Source organism: Fukomys damarensis, unplaced genomic scaffold (assembly GCF_012274545.1).
Source record: "Fukomys damarensis isolate Sample0158 unplaced genomic scaffold, DMR_v1.0_HiC HiC_scaffold_19, whole genome shotgun sequence".
Taxonomy (NCBI): domain Eukaryota; kingdom Metazoa; phylum Chordata; class Mammalia; order Rodentia; family Bathyergidae; genus Fukomys; species Fukomys damarensis.
In genome coordinates this window covers 42,488,036-42,506,476 of record NW_022900931.1, presented here as the reverse complement: position 1 = coordinate 42,506,476, position 18,441 = coordinate 42,488,036, and the positions used below count along the sequence as shown (strand labels likewise).

The window sequence follows — 18,441 nt, the reverse complement described above, 5'->3', positions numbered from 1 at the left end:
GGGTCCTTCCTGGGTCTGTTGTCGCGCAGGCCGGGAGCTCCCGCGCAGGCCGGGAGCTCACGCGCACGCCGCCGGGTGATCGCAGACAGGCAGGTAGGCAGGCAGCTGAAAAAATCCCCCTCTGGGGTCCTTGGGTCCTTCCTGGGTCTGTTGTCGCGCAGGCCGGGAGCTCCCGCGCACGCCGCCGGGTGATCGCAGGCAGCAAGACACATTTATTATTGGTTCATATGGCAGATATCACACGCATATGTTACCTTCTCCTTCCCCTTCTTTTCTTCCCACATCTATGGCATTTCATCTGGGATAATTTTTCTCCTACTTGAAACACTCTAAAGTTTCCTTTCATGTGTGTCTGCTTGTGACAAACTCCCCTGGTGTTGTTTGTTTGAAAATACCTTTATTCTCACCGTACTTTTTATTTCTGCCTTTGGTGAGGCTTTTCATTTGTTTCTCTGAGGTTCCCACACAATCGGGGGTGCCCTGAGCCCACTTGGGGGGCTGAGAAGATGGGAAGTTGAGCTGGTCACTTCAAGGACTCCAACCCTCATGTTCCAGACAAGAGCACGAGGCAGGGGTTAGGCTCTGCCAATCAATCTCTGTCTTTCTATTTCCTGGAGGCTTAAAAAAATAAAAAACAACCAAAATTAGGTCTGGGAATGTAGACAATGGTAGAATGTTTACCAAGCTTGTGCAAAGCCTGGATTTAGAACCTCAGCACCACCAAAACAAACAAGCAAACAGACAAACAGTGCATTTCCTGGGCATGGTGGGACATCCCTGTAATCTTAGCCGATTGGGAGGCCGAGGCAGGAGGATCATAAACAATTTAGTGAGGCTTTGTGTCCAATAAGTAAAAATAATAACAAAAGGCTGGAGATGTAGTTCAGTGGTAAAGCACCCCTGGGTTCAATCCCCAGTACTGGGAAATAATTAGCAAATCTCCTTAAGGGAAAGGTGTTGGTGTCACTGTATTTCCAGTCTTTTGCTAGGTCTGGCTTGGTAATTCTTTATATGTTAGCACTTCAGTATTTTCAGAGGACTTCTCCTTCATCCGTCCTCTCTCTCTCCCTCTGTTGAGTCATTGCTTCCTCCCACCCATGTTCTCTGTGCTCGCATGCTCCAGGCCTGGCCAACAGCACAGAAAAGACACAGGTGCTCACGGTTTGGCAGGAGAGATGGTGCAGTCATCTCTGACAGCAATGTTAAATCTGCGCCCGAGGCATCTCCAGTCATTGTGATCCACCGTTATAACAAGGGTAAAAACGAAACGAGTGGGAGCAGAGGGGGAGGGATGACATCTCACTGGGGTCATTCAGGGAAATTTCCTGTGAAAAATTTTGGTGCATAAAGAAGTATTTCCAAGTTCAGTGGGAAATGCTCTCAAGTGTAGAAAACCCAATTTTCCAAACGGTTCTATAATTGAAGCACAACTGCATCACACACGTGTTTGGGTTGGGATGCTTTCATTTTAATGAACATTGACTGAACTCCATGTGTTTCCTAGGCGCTGTGTTAGGCACTGTCGCTTACCTTCTAGTCATGAAGGCAAACCCACTGGAGATAATTCCATACGTATGGCAGAGTGATTGTTGACAGATATAGAATTTTTGTATTGAATTATTCTTTATAGATACATACTGGTTTCTCAAGCAGAAAAGTCCAGACACTGAAAAAATATTTACAATAGAAAGCAGATAGCTTTGTTGTAGAGAATACAGCAATACCCTGATGCTCTCATGATGGGACTTTTTCATTTTCTTTCAGGACATTCTTATTCGTCTTCCCAGCTCCTCATCCTCCTTATGAGAAAAAAATAATAAACCTCTTATTTTAAAACTGACTTCATTTATGTTGTGTAAGGTAGACTAAGAAAAATAGAGACCAGGCATGATGGCACACCTCCACATCCCTGTAATCCAAGCTCTTTGGGAGGCTGAGGCAGGAGGATTGCAGGTTTGAGCCCAGCCTGGGCAACTTAGCAATTTACTGAAACTATATCTCAAAATAAAAAATGAAAAAGGGAAGGGGATGTAGCTCAGTGGGTTCAATCTGAGAGAGAGGGAGAGAGAGAGAGAGAGAGAGTATGAATCTGTGTCATAGGATGACCAGCTGTGGGCCACCGGCCTGTCCTTCCTCCCCCTGAGAGGAGCTGATTATGTTGGCCCAGCTTCAAGGCCATAGTCAGAACAGATCAAGGTGGAAGGAGAAGTTTCAAGTCTCAGCCATAACATTTGCTGGATCTGTGACTTTGGGCAATTACCTGTGTGATATCCACTTCCCCTGCCTGACACATTGTCTGCCAGGTAGTTGATACTCAATACAAATTGACACAAACACCTCTAAGTTTAATTTTCTGTACCTGATAAAAATAAATAAGTATGGTTGTGAGGATAAATTAAATCAGATCATTCACATGACTTGGCTTTGTAACTGGTAAATGGATTACAGGTTGCAAAGAGATGACTGAAGACTTGAATTTATATCTGGCCATATCAGTTCCAAATTGGATAAGAGATCCATGGTCAAAATAAGGCTGGTTTGATTTTTGTTTTGTTCTGTTTTTAATCACTGAAGGGAATAGTCTCAGTGATGTTCATGGTGTTTTCTATGGCAGAATATCCAAGGAAATAGTGCACTCTTGAGAGCCAAATGTGAGGAGTAGAAAACAAATCTTCACCACTGGCAATGTCAGTGGAGGCTAATGAAAAACAAGTGTCCTCTCTGATCCAATGATTATATTTTCTGCGGGTCTTAAACTGATTGTATTATTGAATGTTCTGGAGCCTTCCACACTTATTTAACTCTGATAGTCCCTGACTTGTGGGTGTTAAGGTATTATGATGGTTTCCTTCTCCTAATGGAATGAGAGTTTGTAGCAGAGTTAGCCTGATGAGACCCGGCCGGCCTCTTTTTGGACTCCATAGACTTGATCACAGCAATACCAGGGCCACTTTCTACCTCTACTTGTACTTTCTCATGCTGAATAAGTGAAGAAGGTATGAGTGACATCCTCAGGGTCACAATGGAGTTAGTACCACGTGTGTGTCTCCTTTTAGAGACTTTGCAGGATCTGACATGCTTGGGACACTTGTTATATGGATGGCACCCCTGAAATCAGCCCTCTGACAGGTGGGTGCAGGGGGTCTGAGCTGGAAAGGTGCAGGTGGAGGAGGCCAGGCAGCCCCTCTGGGCACTTCCCTGGGCAGTTTGGGGTGGTTGCCACACTATGCTGTTGGTAGCGATGAATGTTTCTTTTGTGAAAGGCACGTTCTGATTTTGGTCTCTGGCTGGAGTAGTAAGCAGTCAGAGTCCAGTTCCTCATCATGCTGGTCAAGCTGGGATTTCCCAGTGCTGGGCCAGGAGAGGGCAAACTGGGAAGGTGGCACTTAAATGCCGGAGGTGATAGGGTCACAGTTGGGTTCTAGGGTGAACACGGCAAAAGTGAGGGTTGGGGTGGACAGTCCCAGTGGAGAAGTGCTGCCAAGGTAGCTGGAGGGTGGCAGGAGGGATGGCAGAGTCCACTGTCTGGCCTTCTCCCCAAATCTCCTTTTTCACAGAGGCCAAAGCTTTTCAAAGGTTCAAACACTAGGGTGCCTTACGCTGTCCATAGTGCTGACAAACTGTCTTCATCTCTGTGGATTCACATACTTTTTTTTTTTTTTTTTTTGGTACTGGAGATTGAATTCAGAACCTTGTGCTTACAAATCACTGGCCCTAATATACTAATTCTCTATCAGAATACTGACTTATGTTGGATCATGGCTAGTTGGAGTCCTATCTACCTCACTTATCTGTATGTCCAGTTCTTTTCCTCTGGGAAATATTCTGCCATTACTTCTGTGAACAGTTTTTTGAAAAAATGTCATTTGCATTCTCTCCTGTTTCTTCATTGACTTGGAACAGTTGCATGTTATTCTTCTTTGCACCATTTGGTAGCTGCTGGATTGATTTCTCGTGGTCCCCTACTATTTGTAAGAAAATTTTCTTTTCCTGGTCACTAATTGCAATCTTGTCTTCTGTATCTGAAATTCTGTCCTCACGTTGGCTCGTTCTGCTGTATAAACTTTCCATGGAGTTTTTAATCTCCTGGAAATCTGTTTGCATCTGTTTTATGGATTCCATTTGTTTTCTATGTTGGGATTCCATCATGTTCCTCAGCGCCTCTCTTTCTTTTCATCTGTGTCTGCTCTAGATTTAGTATTGTGCTATGAACACAATCTCTGCTGTTATCTGAGAAATTATTTCTGATTTCATTTTTTCCAGGTCCTCTTTTGTTGCCAGTTCAGGGAGTCCAGGTGGCTGAGTATCAGATTGTTCCATCTTGTTGCCCTTTGGGGTTGCCTTAGCTGATGTGGAAGTCTGGTTTTGAGACTTGTTTATGTGTCTTCTCATTTTAACAGATGCAGTCTGCTTTTAGCAAGCCACTGAGTGGCCTTTTCTCTGCTGCTCACCACTGTGCCAATTCCTGGGTTCAGAATCATTCCCTTCTGGATTCCTGTGCTGTTCTGTTGTCTGGGTGGGGTTCTGGCTGGGGCCTGTGCACACTTGGGATGCTATCTATGTGTGTCTCTGGCTGAGGCCTGCCCCCTTACATAGCTGTTGTCTGCTGGGAGGGCCTTCAGCTGGAGCCTGTGCATCCCAGGTGCTGGTGTCTAAGTGGGCTTCTGGCTAGGGTCTGTGTGCACTTACAAATGGAATCTGGGTGGGACTCTTGCTGTTGCTTGTGCACCTGTGCAGCTGTACTCCAGGTGGGCCTTTGGCTGGGATCTGTGGGCCCAAGCAGCTGGGGTTGGGGCAGGGCCCTGGCTGGGACCTTCCCATGGCAGGCTGCTCTGGTCCACACCAGGTTCTTGCTGGGATCTGCACTCACTTACAGATGAAATCTGGGTAGGCCTCTAATGACTTATTTTTTATTCAGCACATTCTGCCTTACAGACATTCTGCTAAAATTTGTCTATGTACATTATTATGTTTTGCATTTATCACAATTCTTTTGAGTTAATTAGTATTTACAGGTAAGAAAATAAGCTCATGATGGGTAAGGGACTTGCACATTGATACATGTCTCATTTCTACTACATGCAAGGAAAAAGGCCCATTATTCAATTATTCTTCCTATGGATTCTCCTTGAGACATTTACTATATGCAAGACAGAAATTACTGGAAGCTCATCCCCTCCTTTCTTTCAGATATAGCTTCATTTGTTTCCAATTTTTTTCAGTCAGATAGTTGGAAATGTTATTTTGACAAGTTTCCAAAAAAGGACAATTTTTTAGACTTTCGTGGCAAAGCAAATTTCCCAGAACATCTAGGATTTTCTTAAGGCTGACCTGAGACCCTCTTGCTGTAATTGCAGCAAGTTGCTCTCATGTAAGAGATGGAGACATCAGAGTCAGAGGGAACTCCCTGAAAGCAGCCTCTCCTTGAAGGTAGACAGAAATTATTGGTAGTGAGATGGAGCCACAGGCTAAGAGAATATTAGAACTAATTGGGGCCTTAGAGGTCCAAGACTTTCTAAGAAGGAAAGTGAGCTTGAGAGAAATGAGCCATTTCTCTAAGTCACTGAACTATTTCTTTTTAATATTTATTAGAAGCTGTTCACAGTACATAATGATTACATTCACCATGGGGAGTTGGTACATGTAACATAATGTACCTTAATTCTTTTTTTTTTTTTTAAGCTCCTCTTCCCCCTGGCATGCCTGCCCCTTCCATCTCTGTTTAGTAGCAGAGCTAGAACTCGTGTTGAGCTGCTTACTTCCAGGGAGGCAGATCTATAGCAGAAAAAGAGCTTTGAGGGCAGGAAGGTCAGGAGTCAGGTTCTGCCTTTGCTAGCTGTGGGTTGCAGTAGGCACTCAGTTAATATTGCTCCTTTTCCTACCTGGAACCCTGGCTTTTTATCCAGTGTATTAGTTAATGTAACAAATCACACCAAATACAGTAGCAAGAAACAGCAATGCTCATTTATTATCTCTAACAGTTGGTGTTGGTCAGGAGTTTGGGAGCAGTTTGTCTGGTGGTGATGCTTTGGGGGGCGTCTCTTAGGAGGCTGTTGTCAGACATCAGCTGTGGCTTCACAGAGGTGGCAACAACTCAAATTCAAGATAGCTCATTCACATGGCTGACAAATCTGTACCGGCTGTCGTCTGAGCCTCTCAGCTCCTGACATGGGCCTCTTCGGTGGGCAGCTTGAATGTCCTCACCATGAGGCATCTAGACCCCTCAGAGTGAGTGGCCCAAAAGATCGAGGTAGGATCTGCAGTGTGATTTGCCATCTATCCCTAAAATCATCAGACTCTTGCCATTTGCAATCGACCATACAGGGTCAACCCTGGTTAACAGGAGGAGGGGACCACACAAGGGTCCAAGCACCAGGAAATGAGAGTCACTGGGGCCAGCTAACACGGCGTCCCAAGGGTGTGGTCCTGTGCTTGGCTTCACAGTTGTGTCAGATGCACTCTAACTTACTGTGTCTTAAGTGTTGGTGTTTTTAAGTCACTCCTGGATCTGCAAAGAAGGCAGGGAGCTGTATCTCCTTTACTGTCTTCTGGAGTCCTGACATCCTGTTTATAATTAGCCAAATAATAATCCTCACTACTCAGCTAACTCCAAGGCTCATCTGCTTGCTTCTCTAGAGGTTTTTAAACAGACAGGGATGTGTTAATGACATAGTGCGTTATCTGTCTATTACCATTTTGGCAGGTGCCGTGGAGATGTGACTTTCTTAAGGTGGAGTTAATCAGTATTAAAGCAGCATTGAGTCTGCTCTGGTGGCACAGGTGTGAGACAGTGCCAGGTGGCCTCGGTGAGCTGGGGTCTGGAACCCTGTCCTTCCGGTGGCTACTGTAACAGATCAGGGAGCAGAGATGGGTTGATCTGAGATGTTTCGGGAGCTCCCAGTGCCCTTGGCGTAGGTGGGCTCATTTCTACTGGCATCTTCCCATCCCCTCTTCACTCTGAATGTACTAAGTCTGCTCCCAAACTCAGCATTCTTCTCAGGAAAGAAGTGTGAAATGTGATTGGCTGATGACCCTCAAATCAGTGTCAGGCTTGTCCCCCACTGAACCATCTCTGGGGCCCAGAGGACTCACTGCTCACTTGCATATGGATGTGCCTCCCCCTGTATGTTGCAAACCACATTCCCAGCTTTCGTCCCACCCACATTCATGGGTCCTGCGGATTCTCCTGCAGTGAGTGGCGCCCTTACTCCTCCCACCTCCCAAGCCTGAATCCCGAATGCTGTCACACAACGACAAAGAGGGAGGGAGACAGCACCTGGCTTGCGTCTCAGCTGCACTGGGTACAGGCTGGGTGATCTTGGTTTGATGTCCCTTGCTTCTTCTGAAAACATGTAGATGATAGCAGACATAATGTAAGATAGAGAATAGGAGAATTAGGTAACATAGTCAGTGCTTACCTTACGGTAAGAGCTCAAGAAATGCCCAAGAATCCTTAGGCTTTTTGGATTTTAAATATTTCTAAACTCATCCACTGTTTTATTTTGTGTGTGGTACTAGGAATTGCACCCTTTGTACTAGGCTGTATCTCCATCCCTCTTTTTATTTTTTTATTTTGAGGGAGGGTCTAATTAAATCGCTAAGTGACCTATGCCAGGGGAGAAGTTGTGATCCTCCTGCCTCAGCCTCCCAGAGTGCTGGGATTACAGATGTTTTTTTACAGTAGCCATAAGCCTGGCTCTTCATCCTTGCATGGCTGTGTAAGTGCTTCCTCATGAGAATCTGTGCTGCCAGAGACACATTTCAAAGTTTCAATGTGAGTGGCATCGCATATCATATGCCAGCCTAACTCCCACAGCCTCTTCTTTTTTTTTTTGTACCAGGGATAAACTCAGGACCTTGCACTTGCAAGGCAGAGACAGGAGCAGTGCCAAAGCCCCTCGAGCTTAGGAATAACAACCGATTCCACACATGAACTACGGGGATCGGTGAGCTCGACCTACTCTCCTCTCCACCCTCGTTTCTTCCCATTCTCCTCTTATGAGAGTTCCTCTCATGGACCACACTGTCTTTTACCATGCACGCAATTTTCCTTTGTTATAAAAAATTCCCTGCCTTCTCCATGTTCACTGCGGATCTTATTGTTGAGGAAAAAAGGGATCTCATTGCAGAGGTGAAATCGGATGGAGATATTTTATGTCATCCTATCAAATATCTCCTGGGCCTTCACTGGGCCCAAGACTGGAGGTCACACTCGATTGCCCTGTTTCTCAGTTGACTACCTGTGGATGGAGGATTTCTCAGGTCTGGGCTTGGGTTTCCCTGGCAGTGCCCTGTGGCCTCTCCTGCTCTGCTGCCTTTGCCTGCCTCTTGGTTATCTTTGTCCTTTGGTCTCTGTTCAGCCCTGGGAAGCTGCTTCTGGACGTGTGGGGTGAGGCCAGCTTCTCCCCGTCCCCTCCCCTAGTCAAGCCAGGTAATCTCCATGGCCTTCTCCCTCAGTCTGTCAGGCTTTGCTAAAACCACTCGTCATCCCACTGGTGTCAGGCATGACTCCATATCTTTAGTGTTGAATCAGTATGCGAATGGGTTGCTACAGTTTTTCAAGTCTCGGTGCTATGCATATCCACAGGACCTCCAAGCCTGTCTCTGTGTTACTATTTTACTCTTATTTCAGAAATGGTACTTAAATCAAGCTCTTAGCTTGAGTGCTTGGCATTTCCTTTTTAAAAAGTGACATCCAGAATTTGTATTCCCACTCAACAAATCCTTATTGAAAAAACAATTTTTTTTTGTAACAGGAGATCCAAAGTTAACTCTGAGATAGTCCCTGGCTTCCTATTGTGAAGGGAATTTTCAGCCAGCAATTAAATGCGGTATCAAACATTTGTTATATAGATGAATAAATAATGAATGAGTGTTTCATCTTAAAGAAAACGAGCCTTTTAACATAATTGTTTAGACAATGAAATGTGTGTGTTACTGCGTTGTTGGAAACCTCCTTCAAATTAATTAATTAATTAAATAATCCATTCAGTTTATAACTATTGATCATGTGCTATATCTTAAGTTACTGGATGTACTGAACAGTACTGAATAGTTCTGGATGGGAGCCGTTAACCCCGCCCAAATCGTGGAAAAATATTATTGGCCCTTCACATCCAATGACCCGTCAACACAAGAGAGCTATTTGCAATGCAAATGTGAAGTCACCAGCCTCTGCAATAAACAGGCAGAGGAAACAAACACTGCGAGCTTCTTGGGAGAAGATGTTTAGCAGTTTTGATGAATTACAAAAAAATGTGAGAACTTCTAACTTGTCTTCTCTGTCCAAAGTGGGCAGCGTCCGCCTGTACTTGGGAAGGACTCCCGAATGCTGGCCTCTGTAAACCAAGCACTGTCTGCCTGTAGACCAGTCATTTTTTTTTCACAGTACTGAAAATTGAAGCCATCCCTGAGCTACCTCCTCCAGCTCTTCTTTTACTTTTTCTTTTTGAGTCACTAAGTTTGTCAGGCTGGACTTGAACTTGAGATCCTCCCACCTCAGACTCCCAGGGTGCTGGGATTACAGGTGTGCATCGCCACACATGCTCAGATCAGTAATTTTGAGGCTTTACGGGACATATTCCCTTTGGAGAATCTGTTCAAGGCAATGACTCCTCTTCCCAGGAAGCTGTGGACTCAACAGGCTTTGTGTTCGTGATCAGGGATAATTCCCCGGGAGGCCAGGGTTGGGGTGGACTTTGCGATGGACTCACATGTCTGGTTTACCCATGGCCCCATAAACTGTTTCCATTACTGTGGACAGAATGTGTGTCTGTGAGCAACGGCGTGACGGGACCGAGTGCCAAGGGTACATACAGGCACCTGTTGGTTTGGTTTCTGGTGCACTTAGGGGTGCCCCAAAAAGGGACAGCAACTTTGGACCTACACAGTAATCACAAAAGATTTTCTGATGTGTTTATTATATTGCAGCTAGATTTTATTTGTTGGAGCAAAGAGATCCAGAGGTAAAGCCTGGAGAGCCCTGCTAATGTGGGGCAAAGTGGACACTAATCATTGAGTAGAGCATCACGGACGTAATTCAATCAGGGCTGACAATGAGGAGCCTCTCAGTCAGGCCTGGGTTGGGGAGAGGCCGACAGCATGGCTCAAGCTCCTGCTCTCTCTCCTGCTGCTGCTCATGACATAGCCAGGCAGGCTGGGGACAGCAGCATCTTTCTGTTGGTGTCAGCCCAGCTTTCAGAACCTCAAGTCCTGCATTTCCTTCCTTTTAATCACAGCCCCTCCCTCCCCAGGAACCTGTCCCAGTTTCCTCGAAGCACTGAGCTAGAAGCTGATTTGAAGGATTCTCCATTCACCCTGCCTCAAGCTTTCCCCCCCAACTCCTTGTTGAAGGAAGACTTTCTTGGAATGACGTGGTTAGATGTCAACCCGCCCAGCCTGGCCGTTGTACCCAGCAACTCCACCAAACCCTGGCTGGCCCAGTACTTGTCCTGTACAGACCCGAGGCCATGCCAGGAAGGGTCAGAGTTGCGCAGAGATGCTGTTTGTGAGAAACCTGATTGCTCTGTGCCTGGTTTGTGTCTGAGCACTCTTATCCTTGTTATCCTTGAAGTCCCCAAGTATTTTCCAGCCTGGCTCTAAATGTATGGTGGCTCTGGTGACATACTGCACCTGCCAGCCACTCTGACACTTCCTCCAAGTGGCAGAACCTCAGTCCAGGGCCAACGAAGCTGCCACAGTCAGGTCTGTGAACTTACCCATCCAGATTATGCCACCCCAGGCGTTCACAATTCACTATTTTAGCTTCCCAGGGTTTGATAAAATCCCAGCTTTTACACTACAAGCGTAGCGTAAAAGTGGCTGTTTGAAATAAATTAGCAGCTGCTGTCATACCCAGCTGGCAGGGAGCCAGAGAAGGAAATTAAACTTTGCATTTCCCCAGCCCTCCCACCTCCTGTTAACCGATCGATTCTGTTCCGAGTGTGCCTGTGAGTGCTAAGTAAGTCTTGTCACTTGCCAGGACCCAGGCACTCAGAGTTCTGTGTAAATTCAGATGCCCATTGAGCCCTCTGCCAACTCATCGACGGGTCGTGGGAGCTCTAACGCTGTCCCATGGAGAGGGATCCTTGCCTGCCCAGTGTCTGATCCCAAAGGGGCGTGGGGCCTGTGGAGAGATGGAAAAGGGGTGTGGTTGCCAACATCCCAGTTTGACTTTGCAGTGATAGAACATGATTTATAAAAGCAGGAAAGTGACATATGTCAACTGTTTAAAAAAGCCTGTGAATCATAAATTATGGATCTTTTTATTCCATGAAAATAAAACCATGACTTTTTTATTGAAAGAAGATAAAAAAATGTACTATTTTCCTATGGAGATAACCACCACTACCATGCCCACGGGATTTGTATTTTCTGTTATCAACCATTTTGTCCAGACTGCCTCTTGACCCAGGCCTGCTAGGGCCGCAGGAACAAGGAAGTCCAGGCTGGGATAAATGCCCACTCAAGAGAAGAGCCTACAGCAAACCCGGGGGCACAGCTCACACACATTCATCCACTTATTAATCAACTCATCCAGCATTTACTCTTGTTGTGTTTCCAGAATTATTTTGTGCTTGGGATTCAAAGATAAAGGATTTAATCTCTACCCTGAAGAACTTTACTATTAGCGAGGAGACAGGGAAAGAATGCAGCTTTTGCAGCGACAAGACGTGGTTGCAAGTCCCAGCTCTACCTCCCAGCAGCACTAGATCCTTGAGCAAGTCCGTGGCCACTCTGAGCCTCCATCTCCTCATAAACAAGGTGGAGGACAATGAGAACCAGGGCGAAGGGATGGCGAGGAGGAAGTGCAGTGAGGCCATGAGAGGTTTTGTGAGGGAGCAGTGAATACTGGCTCAACGGGATTTAATCTGGGCCACCAACCGGGTGGAGAGCTGGGCAGGCCGATCAAGGCCTCCTGCACATCTCTGTGACACCTGCCTGCCCTGCAGTGGGACCTGGGATCCTACGCTCTCAGAGCGGTAGGAGGGAGCCGGACACACCTTCTGTTTCTCTGCCTGCTGGACTTAACTTCTGCGGCCATGAGTCCTTTGATCTGTTAGACTTGCCTACTTCACTCACCTGGAGCCTTGGGAGGGACTGTTCTACTCAGAGGTAGTATGAAATCCGCTGCTTTATTATTTATGACTTTTGTTCTGGAAAAATTCAAACACTGATAAAAATGGAGAAAACACAGGTTGAGTGTCCTTTATCTGAAATGCATGGGAGCAGAAGTATTTTGAATCCTGAATTAAAAAAAAAAAAGATTAGGGAATATTTTTATCTATCTTGAGGGGACCCAGGTCTAAACACAAAATTCATTTATAGTCTACACATCTCCATGTAGCCCACAGGTCATTTTATAACCTAAATAATTCTATGCATGATACAAAGTTGGATGGTGTAGAATTTTCCCCCTGTAGTATCATGCTGGTGATCAAAAATTTCTGGATTTTGGAGCTTTTCAGATTCTGGATTTTTGGAGTAGGGATGTTCACCATGTACCCATCCCCCAGGGCCAACCATCACCAATACAAATCCAACCTGTTTTCATCTTTGTCCCCATCTGCTCCTGGATTATTTTAAAGGGAAGTACAGTACTTATTTAAAATAACAATCATGGGCATTATACCTAAAATTGAAAAGATCTTTAATATTGTCAAGTATTTAGTGAGGGTTCACTTTCCCCCAGTCATCTCGCTCATGGGTTAGGCGGGTTGATGCTGGTCAGGGTCTGCAGAAGGTCCCCACACACATGCTGCTATCTCTTCATCACTCGGGAAGCTGCTCAGGATGACCCAGAGGGAGGGAAAGCTGCTGATGCAGGAGAGTGAGAGAGGAACCAGTGGACTCAGGGTTCAGAGCTCAGTAGAGAAGGAGACTTCAGAGGGAAAGTGAAGATGCTTTCCCTTTCCGTCTTCACCAAGGAGGAGGCTGGTTGTGTGGCTTCAGAGGCAGCAGATGGAAGGCAGAGCCATTCTCATCTATTGCTGCTATTTTCTCCATAAAATGTGTTGGAAACTCAAAAGTTGCTTTGAGTTGTGGAGAGGGAAGACTGCTGTGACCTTCCTTCTCAGGTGATAGATAAGGAGAGCAAGGTCAGAGAAATGATTTGCCCAAAGTCCCGGAGCTAGTTAACGATGGGTTTCAGAGCAGAACTTAATGCTCCCATTTCTGACACTGGTGTTTTCATGGATTGGACACTCAAGGAATAATGGGGAAACGGTGTCCCTAACGATGGTCAATTCTATTCCTACAATTGGCTTGGGTTAGTCTGCGTGTGGGACAGCTTAATTAGAAAACATTTTATTAGTCCGTGTTTGCAGTTGACAATGATTACGTTCACCAAGGGGTCTGGTACATGCACATAATACGCCTTCATTTTCCCACCACCTTTCCCACCCCTCCGTTTCCTCTCCATCCATCTCTCCGTCCTCCGTTTTCCCCAAAAGATCTCTTTCCTATTATGTATCTTTTATTTTGTTCTTTAATGTATTTATAGTTCGGGCTTCTCATATAAGAGAAACCAGGTGATAATTAACTTGTGTTTGTTTCACTTAACATTATGGCTTCAGGTGTATTCATTTTGTTACAAATGACTCAAATTTACCCATTTTTGTGGTATTGTAGTACTCATTATATATAATTACTACATTTTTGTTATTCATTCACCGTCATGGGCATGTAGGCCATTTCCAAGATTTAGTTAAGTATTGTAAGTTTTGCTGCTATAAACGTGGATATTCATGTTTCACTGTAACATGATGTTTTAAACTCTTACAGGAAGATATCTAACAGGGGAATAAATGGGTTGAATGAAATTTCTATTTTTGGTGTTTTGAGGGGTCTCCGTACTGATTTTCAGAGTGGTGTATTAGTTTACATTCCTATACGCAATGTAGAAGCAACCCTTTTTCCCTGCAGGCTCACCAACATTTGCAATGATTTGGTTTTTTGGTGATAGTCATTTTTTCTGGAGTAAGATAGAATCTCAGTGTTATTTTGATTTACATTTCTCTAACAGCCAGCGGTGTATTTATTGGCCATCTGTACTTCTCCCCCCTTGGAGAAGTGTCTTCATTTCAATTGCCCATTTTTATTGGAGGGATCTAATGTTTCGAGTTCTTTGTATAGTCTAGATATTAGTTCTCCGTTAGAACAGTGGCAGGCAAAATTCGCTCCCCATTCTATAGGTTGTCTCTTCACCCTGTTGGGCAGCATGATTGAAATCCAAAAGCTTGGTCAAGGGTGAGACTCCTGATCATAGAACTTCAGATTTAAAGATGAATCTCCAGTAGCCCCTGAGGTCCAGGCTCATTGCTACAATACCCCCTGCAGCCTTCTCTGGTCCTTCAATAAATGGTCATCTAGCCATTTTCTGATCATGTGCAGTGACTGGTCACCCCCCATCTCTCGAACAGGGCCCCCTACAGTGGGACGTCTGTAATGGCACGATGACATCAGCTAATGTTGTATGGAAAGCTGCCTCCCTGTAATTTCTACCCACGGAGCCTAATTCTGTCTCTGGAGCTACACAGTGAGACTCATCCCTCTCCCTCTCCAATAGCCCTTCAGTTGCTTGGAGATGACTCTCAGATTCCCCTGCTGAGCAGGGATGTTGTATCTGGACTGGAGGGCGGGCAGGGTACAGTGCGGGCGGGCGGAGCGAGCCTCTGCTTTTGACTTGTTCTGTGCATTACAGAAAATACATTCTGCTATCTCTTCCATTTTCTAGTTCTTTTTATTTCAATGCCCTGGGACCCCAGTCAAGCTCTCTATTATACCCTGCTTCTCTTCCAAGGATCTTGCCTGTGCCCTCCCGGTGCTCCAGGCACATCCCAGGGGCTACTTGGTGGAGACATGCTTCTCCCTTCTCTGTGGGGGCCCCAGAAGGAGCTCCCCGGTGTCATTTGGGTTCCTCCTTCCTCCACTCACTGGCAGAAAACCAGAAGAAATCAGACTTGGGGAAGCCACCTCAATGCAGCAGTCAGAAGGGAATCTTGGGGGCATATCTACCCCATCTCTTTCTATTCAAATCCTCCCCACACATAGAGGCCCACCTCAGACCTGCTCATATGAGAAGTCCTTCCAAAGAACCCCAATTTATGTTAGCCCCCCCTTTTTTTTCAATTTTCATCTTGATAGCAGTGGCATATGGGAGGAGGGCGTGGTCAGGCCATCTGTTGCCGTGTGGAGGAACAGTTTACAGATATTTTCCAGAGTTGTGATGGCGGTGATGCCTTCAGTCAGGCTATTGTAGATCTGTGCAGATTGCACCTTCTCTGTGCTGGCAGTGTGTGTGTGTGTGGGGAGTTGTGTGCTCCTGTGCACCCCGCCCCTTGCACACCACCATTTCATGGATTACTCACAGCTTGCTGTGAAGTTTCTGCAACTGTTTCTTCGCCTTGTTTTTCTCCTTCCATGGTGGGATCAACCAGCGATGGCTGGGATGTGTCCTGCTGCTTTACCCCATTCCTTCTGGGCCAGGCCCAAGCCTGGAGATACCACTGCTGCTTAACCCGTGATTGTCTGGTCTCCTGAGTGAATGCTTGAAGGGGCCACCCACAGAAACACATTGTGATCATAATCTTTTCTTTCGAAGTCCTCTCCAGCTTCGAGGAGGAGAGGGATGGAATGAGGGTGTGGATGCGTGAACACAGAACCCTGCAGGCCTGCGCCCCTGGCTGACTGCACAAGAAGACAGATGTGATCTGGCAGGCTGGACTGCACCTACCCAGAATCCTCCAATTTAATTAGGGGCAGAAATCTGACTTTGGCTTCTCTTCTCTCATCCTTCCCCTTCTTCACCCCCGCCTTCCTTTCCTAATTACTTTGATGGGATTTCAGCGGCCAGGGCATTCCTTTCCTGACCCCAGCAGTCCATATGATTGCATTTTGATTTTGCTTCGGCCAAGCCCTTGACCTACTATAATTATTTTCCCAAAATGCCTGCGAGGTAATTATCTGCAGGGCATGTACAGAGGATCTGTCAGCTTTTGATGGAGCCAGGGCTCTGCAGGGTCTGTCTGCTGGTTGGGGAGCAGGGGCTCTGCCTGGGTAGTTTTGAATCACTCCTGCAGGCTCTCAGCATGTAGGGGTTTAGCAAGGGCCTCATCTCTTACAAAGCCTGGGTGTCCATGAGTAACACCAGTAAGCAAGAGTGAGATCTTAGCGGACAGTCGTTCCAAACATATGGTGGCCATGCTTTCTGGGGGTGAGGCCACGCGGAGAAGCAATTTTGTTCTGTTATTTTTTCAATTCATACCCTCATCTACCCAACATCTGATGACCCCTACTGTGTGTTCTGGGCATCGTGCCTCTGAGTAGGAGATAGAGAAAGGACAAGCAAACTAGAGAAAGCCACAGGACGAAGAATCGAGAGACCAGACAGAACACGGATGACTCAAAGTATCACAAAATCAACAGATAAAGGCCGCCTTGTGGCCCTGAGACCTGTGTGCAAACACACAGGTACACGACCTTGGCCTGCATCCCACCTCATTGGCACTGAGGACTTCGGGGGCCGAGACACTTCCTCTCAGAATCCTGTGTGGCGAGTACGCCTCCTCCCAATGGGAGGGCTCAGTCGGGAACCCCGCTGGGCCACGATCCCCCTCAGTCCTCTACTGTGGATTCGCCTATAATCCCAGGAAATTCAGAGACTCAGTGCCTGGCCCTCTCCAGGCTGGCAGCTCTCTTCACTGACCTCTTCCCACCCTGTACCTTTGCTTCTTTCACCTTTAATCGATCTTATTCTTGCCACCCCGGGGTGTCCTGCTCAATTCTTTGTTCTCAACACCGAGGATCTGAAATCCACTTCCCAGGAGCCTTCTATCCTGTAACATGCCTGATACAAAAATAAGTAAGACACTACCTCTGCCCTCGGAAACAACCCCATGGACAGCTGTATTATAATCTGGGAGACGCGGGTCAAAAGCTGTAGGAATGAAGGGACAGGAGAGGCAATTGGCCTGTAAACAAGGGAGTGGGGAGGTCTCCTCGACAAAGGCTGTGTTGAAGGGTATGTTTACTCAAAGCAAGGATTTCGTTTGGACACAGGGAGATGGGGCGGGAGCAGCCCACTGGGCGGAGTGTGCAGGATGCTCCCGAGGCGGCTGCAAGGCCTCTACAGGAACCTTGCCAACCTCCCGTTGGCACCCCCAGGCCTCACTCCCTCCCCACTGAGCCCTGAGCCGTAGATGGCTGATGCTTAAGCTCAGGCTCATGAAGTGTCGCAGGCTCAGTGCTGCTCTCTTTTCTTCTGGCCCTGCTCACACAAGCTAAGGAAGTGCCCACTGCCAAAGCCTACCATATTGTCCTCCTCAAGGTTGGACGGCTCACTCTTAAATGTCAGCAATGCTGCAACCAGAAGCTGAGGACCTATAGAAACCCATACGCCTGCTGTAGGCCACCCCTCCCTAATACTGCTTCTCAGCTCCGTACCTTCTCGCAGGCCCATCTTCCCTCCGCCTCGCTCCTTTCATCCCAGAAGACCCAGCTCCAGTGAGGCCTATCCCTGGGGACCCCGACTCCAGCCCAGGCTCTCAGAGTCCCCACATATGTCATCACTACCCAGCAGAGCGACAAAGGCTTGCATTTGTCCCTCTGATGCCAGTGCTTGGCAGGCATCAGTAAATACCTAGTTGGTGTCTGTGGATGAAGAAATGCAGACAGAACACCCTGTAAAGCAGGTCCTACAGCAGTATCTGTGGAAAATTCTGGGTGGGGGTTGAAGAGCAGGGCTTGAAAATCTTTTCCTTCAGCTGTCATGATATTTAAATAGTGCCATTGCTCTGGGCATATTCTGCCCCTGGGAATGGGTGCAAAGGTAGTAAAGACATCTGGGATGCAATGAGAACAGACGTCAGTAGTGACTTGGGTTAGGGAGACCTGGACTCTCACTGGCCTCTTCTTTCCTCAGATGTGCAGCCTTCCTTCAGCCCAGTCTCCAAGAGTCTCCAGGAAAGTGCTGGACTAGGTCAGTGCACCTGAAAAGGTGGTTCTCAGGCTAGTAGGATGCCCATCTCCTAGAAACTTGCTGGAAATGCAGATTCACAGGCCCTGCCCAGACCTACAAGATCAGAAGTCCTGGCAATGGGGCCCAGCAATTGGTGTTTTAGCAAGTTGTCTAGGTATCACTGGTACGTGCTGAAGTCTGAAGCCATTGGACTAAATCTGTGCGCTCTAAATCATTTCGGAGAACTTGTTAGAAATGCAGCTCCCTGGGCCCCGCCCCTGAAGTTCTAATCTGTAAAATCAGGGAGGAATAAGAGGGTGCTGGGGAGATCCCCTGGCAGGCTGGGGGTGCTGCCTTCATCTGTGCCACCCATGGGAGAGGACAGCTGCTGAGGTCCCTGCCATTGGGGCTTCTGTCTGGTGAGAGCTGCTGGCACAAAGAACAGCGGCCTGGGATTAGTCAGGGCAGGCCTGGGGAGAAGAGCA

General features: G+C 46.9%; 1 protein-coding gene across 3 annotated transcripts in view; it reads left to right on the top strand.

The window, feature by feature from the left end:
* The window catches only part of LOC104868956, a 27,623-nt gene extending 9,670 nt beyond the window's left edge, over positions 1-17,953 (top strand). Inside the window, exons 2-4 of one of the 3 annotated variants that reach the window (XM_033765678.1) lie at positions 7,842-7,946; positions 10,254-10,534; positions 11,564-12,161. In XM_033765678.1, coding sequence (XP_033621569.1) covers positions 7,930-7,946; positions 10,254-10,534; positions 11,564-11,847 — 582 coding nt within the window. In that variant the 5' untranslated portion in view covers positions 7,842-7,929 and the 3' untranslated portion in view covers positions 11,848-12,161. Of the gene's footprint in view, positions 1-7,841; positions 7,947-10,068; positions 10,535-11,563; positions 12,162-17,920 lie in introns of those variants that run through there. The other 2 variants (XR_002025678.1, XM_010633930.1) reach the window with 2 other exon arrangements.
* Positions 17,954-18,441: the final 488 nt, after the last annotated feature.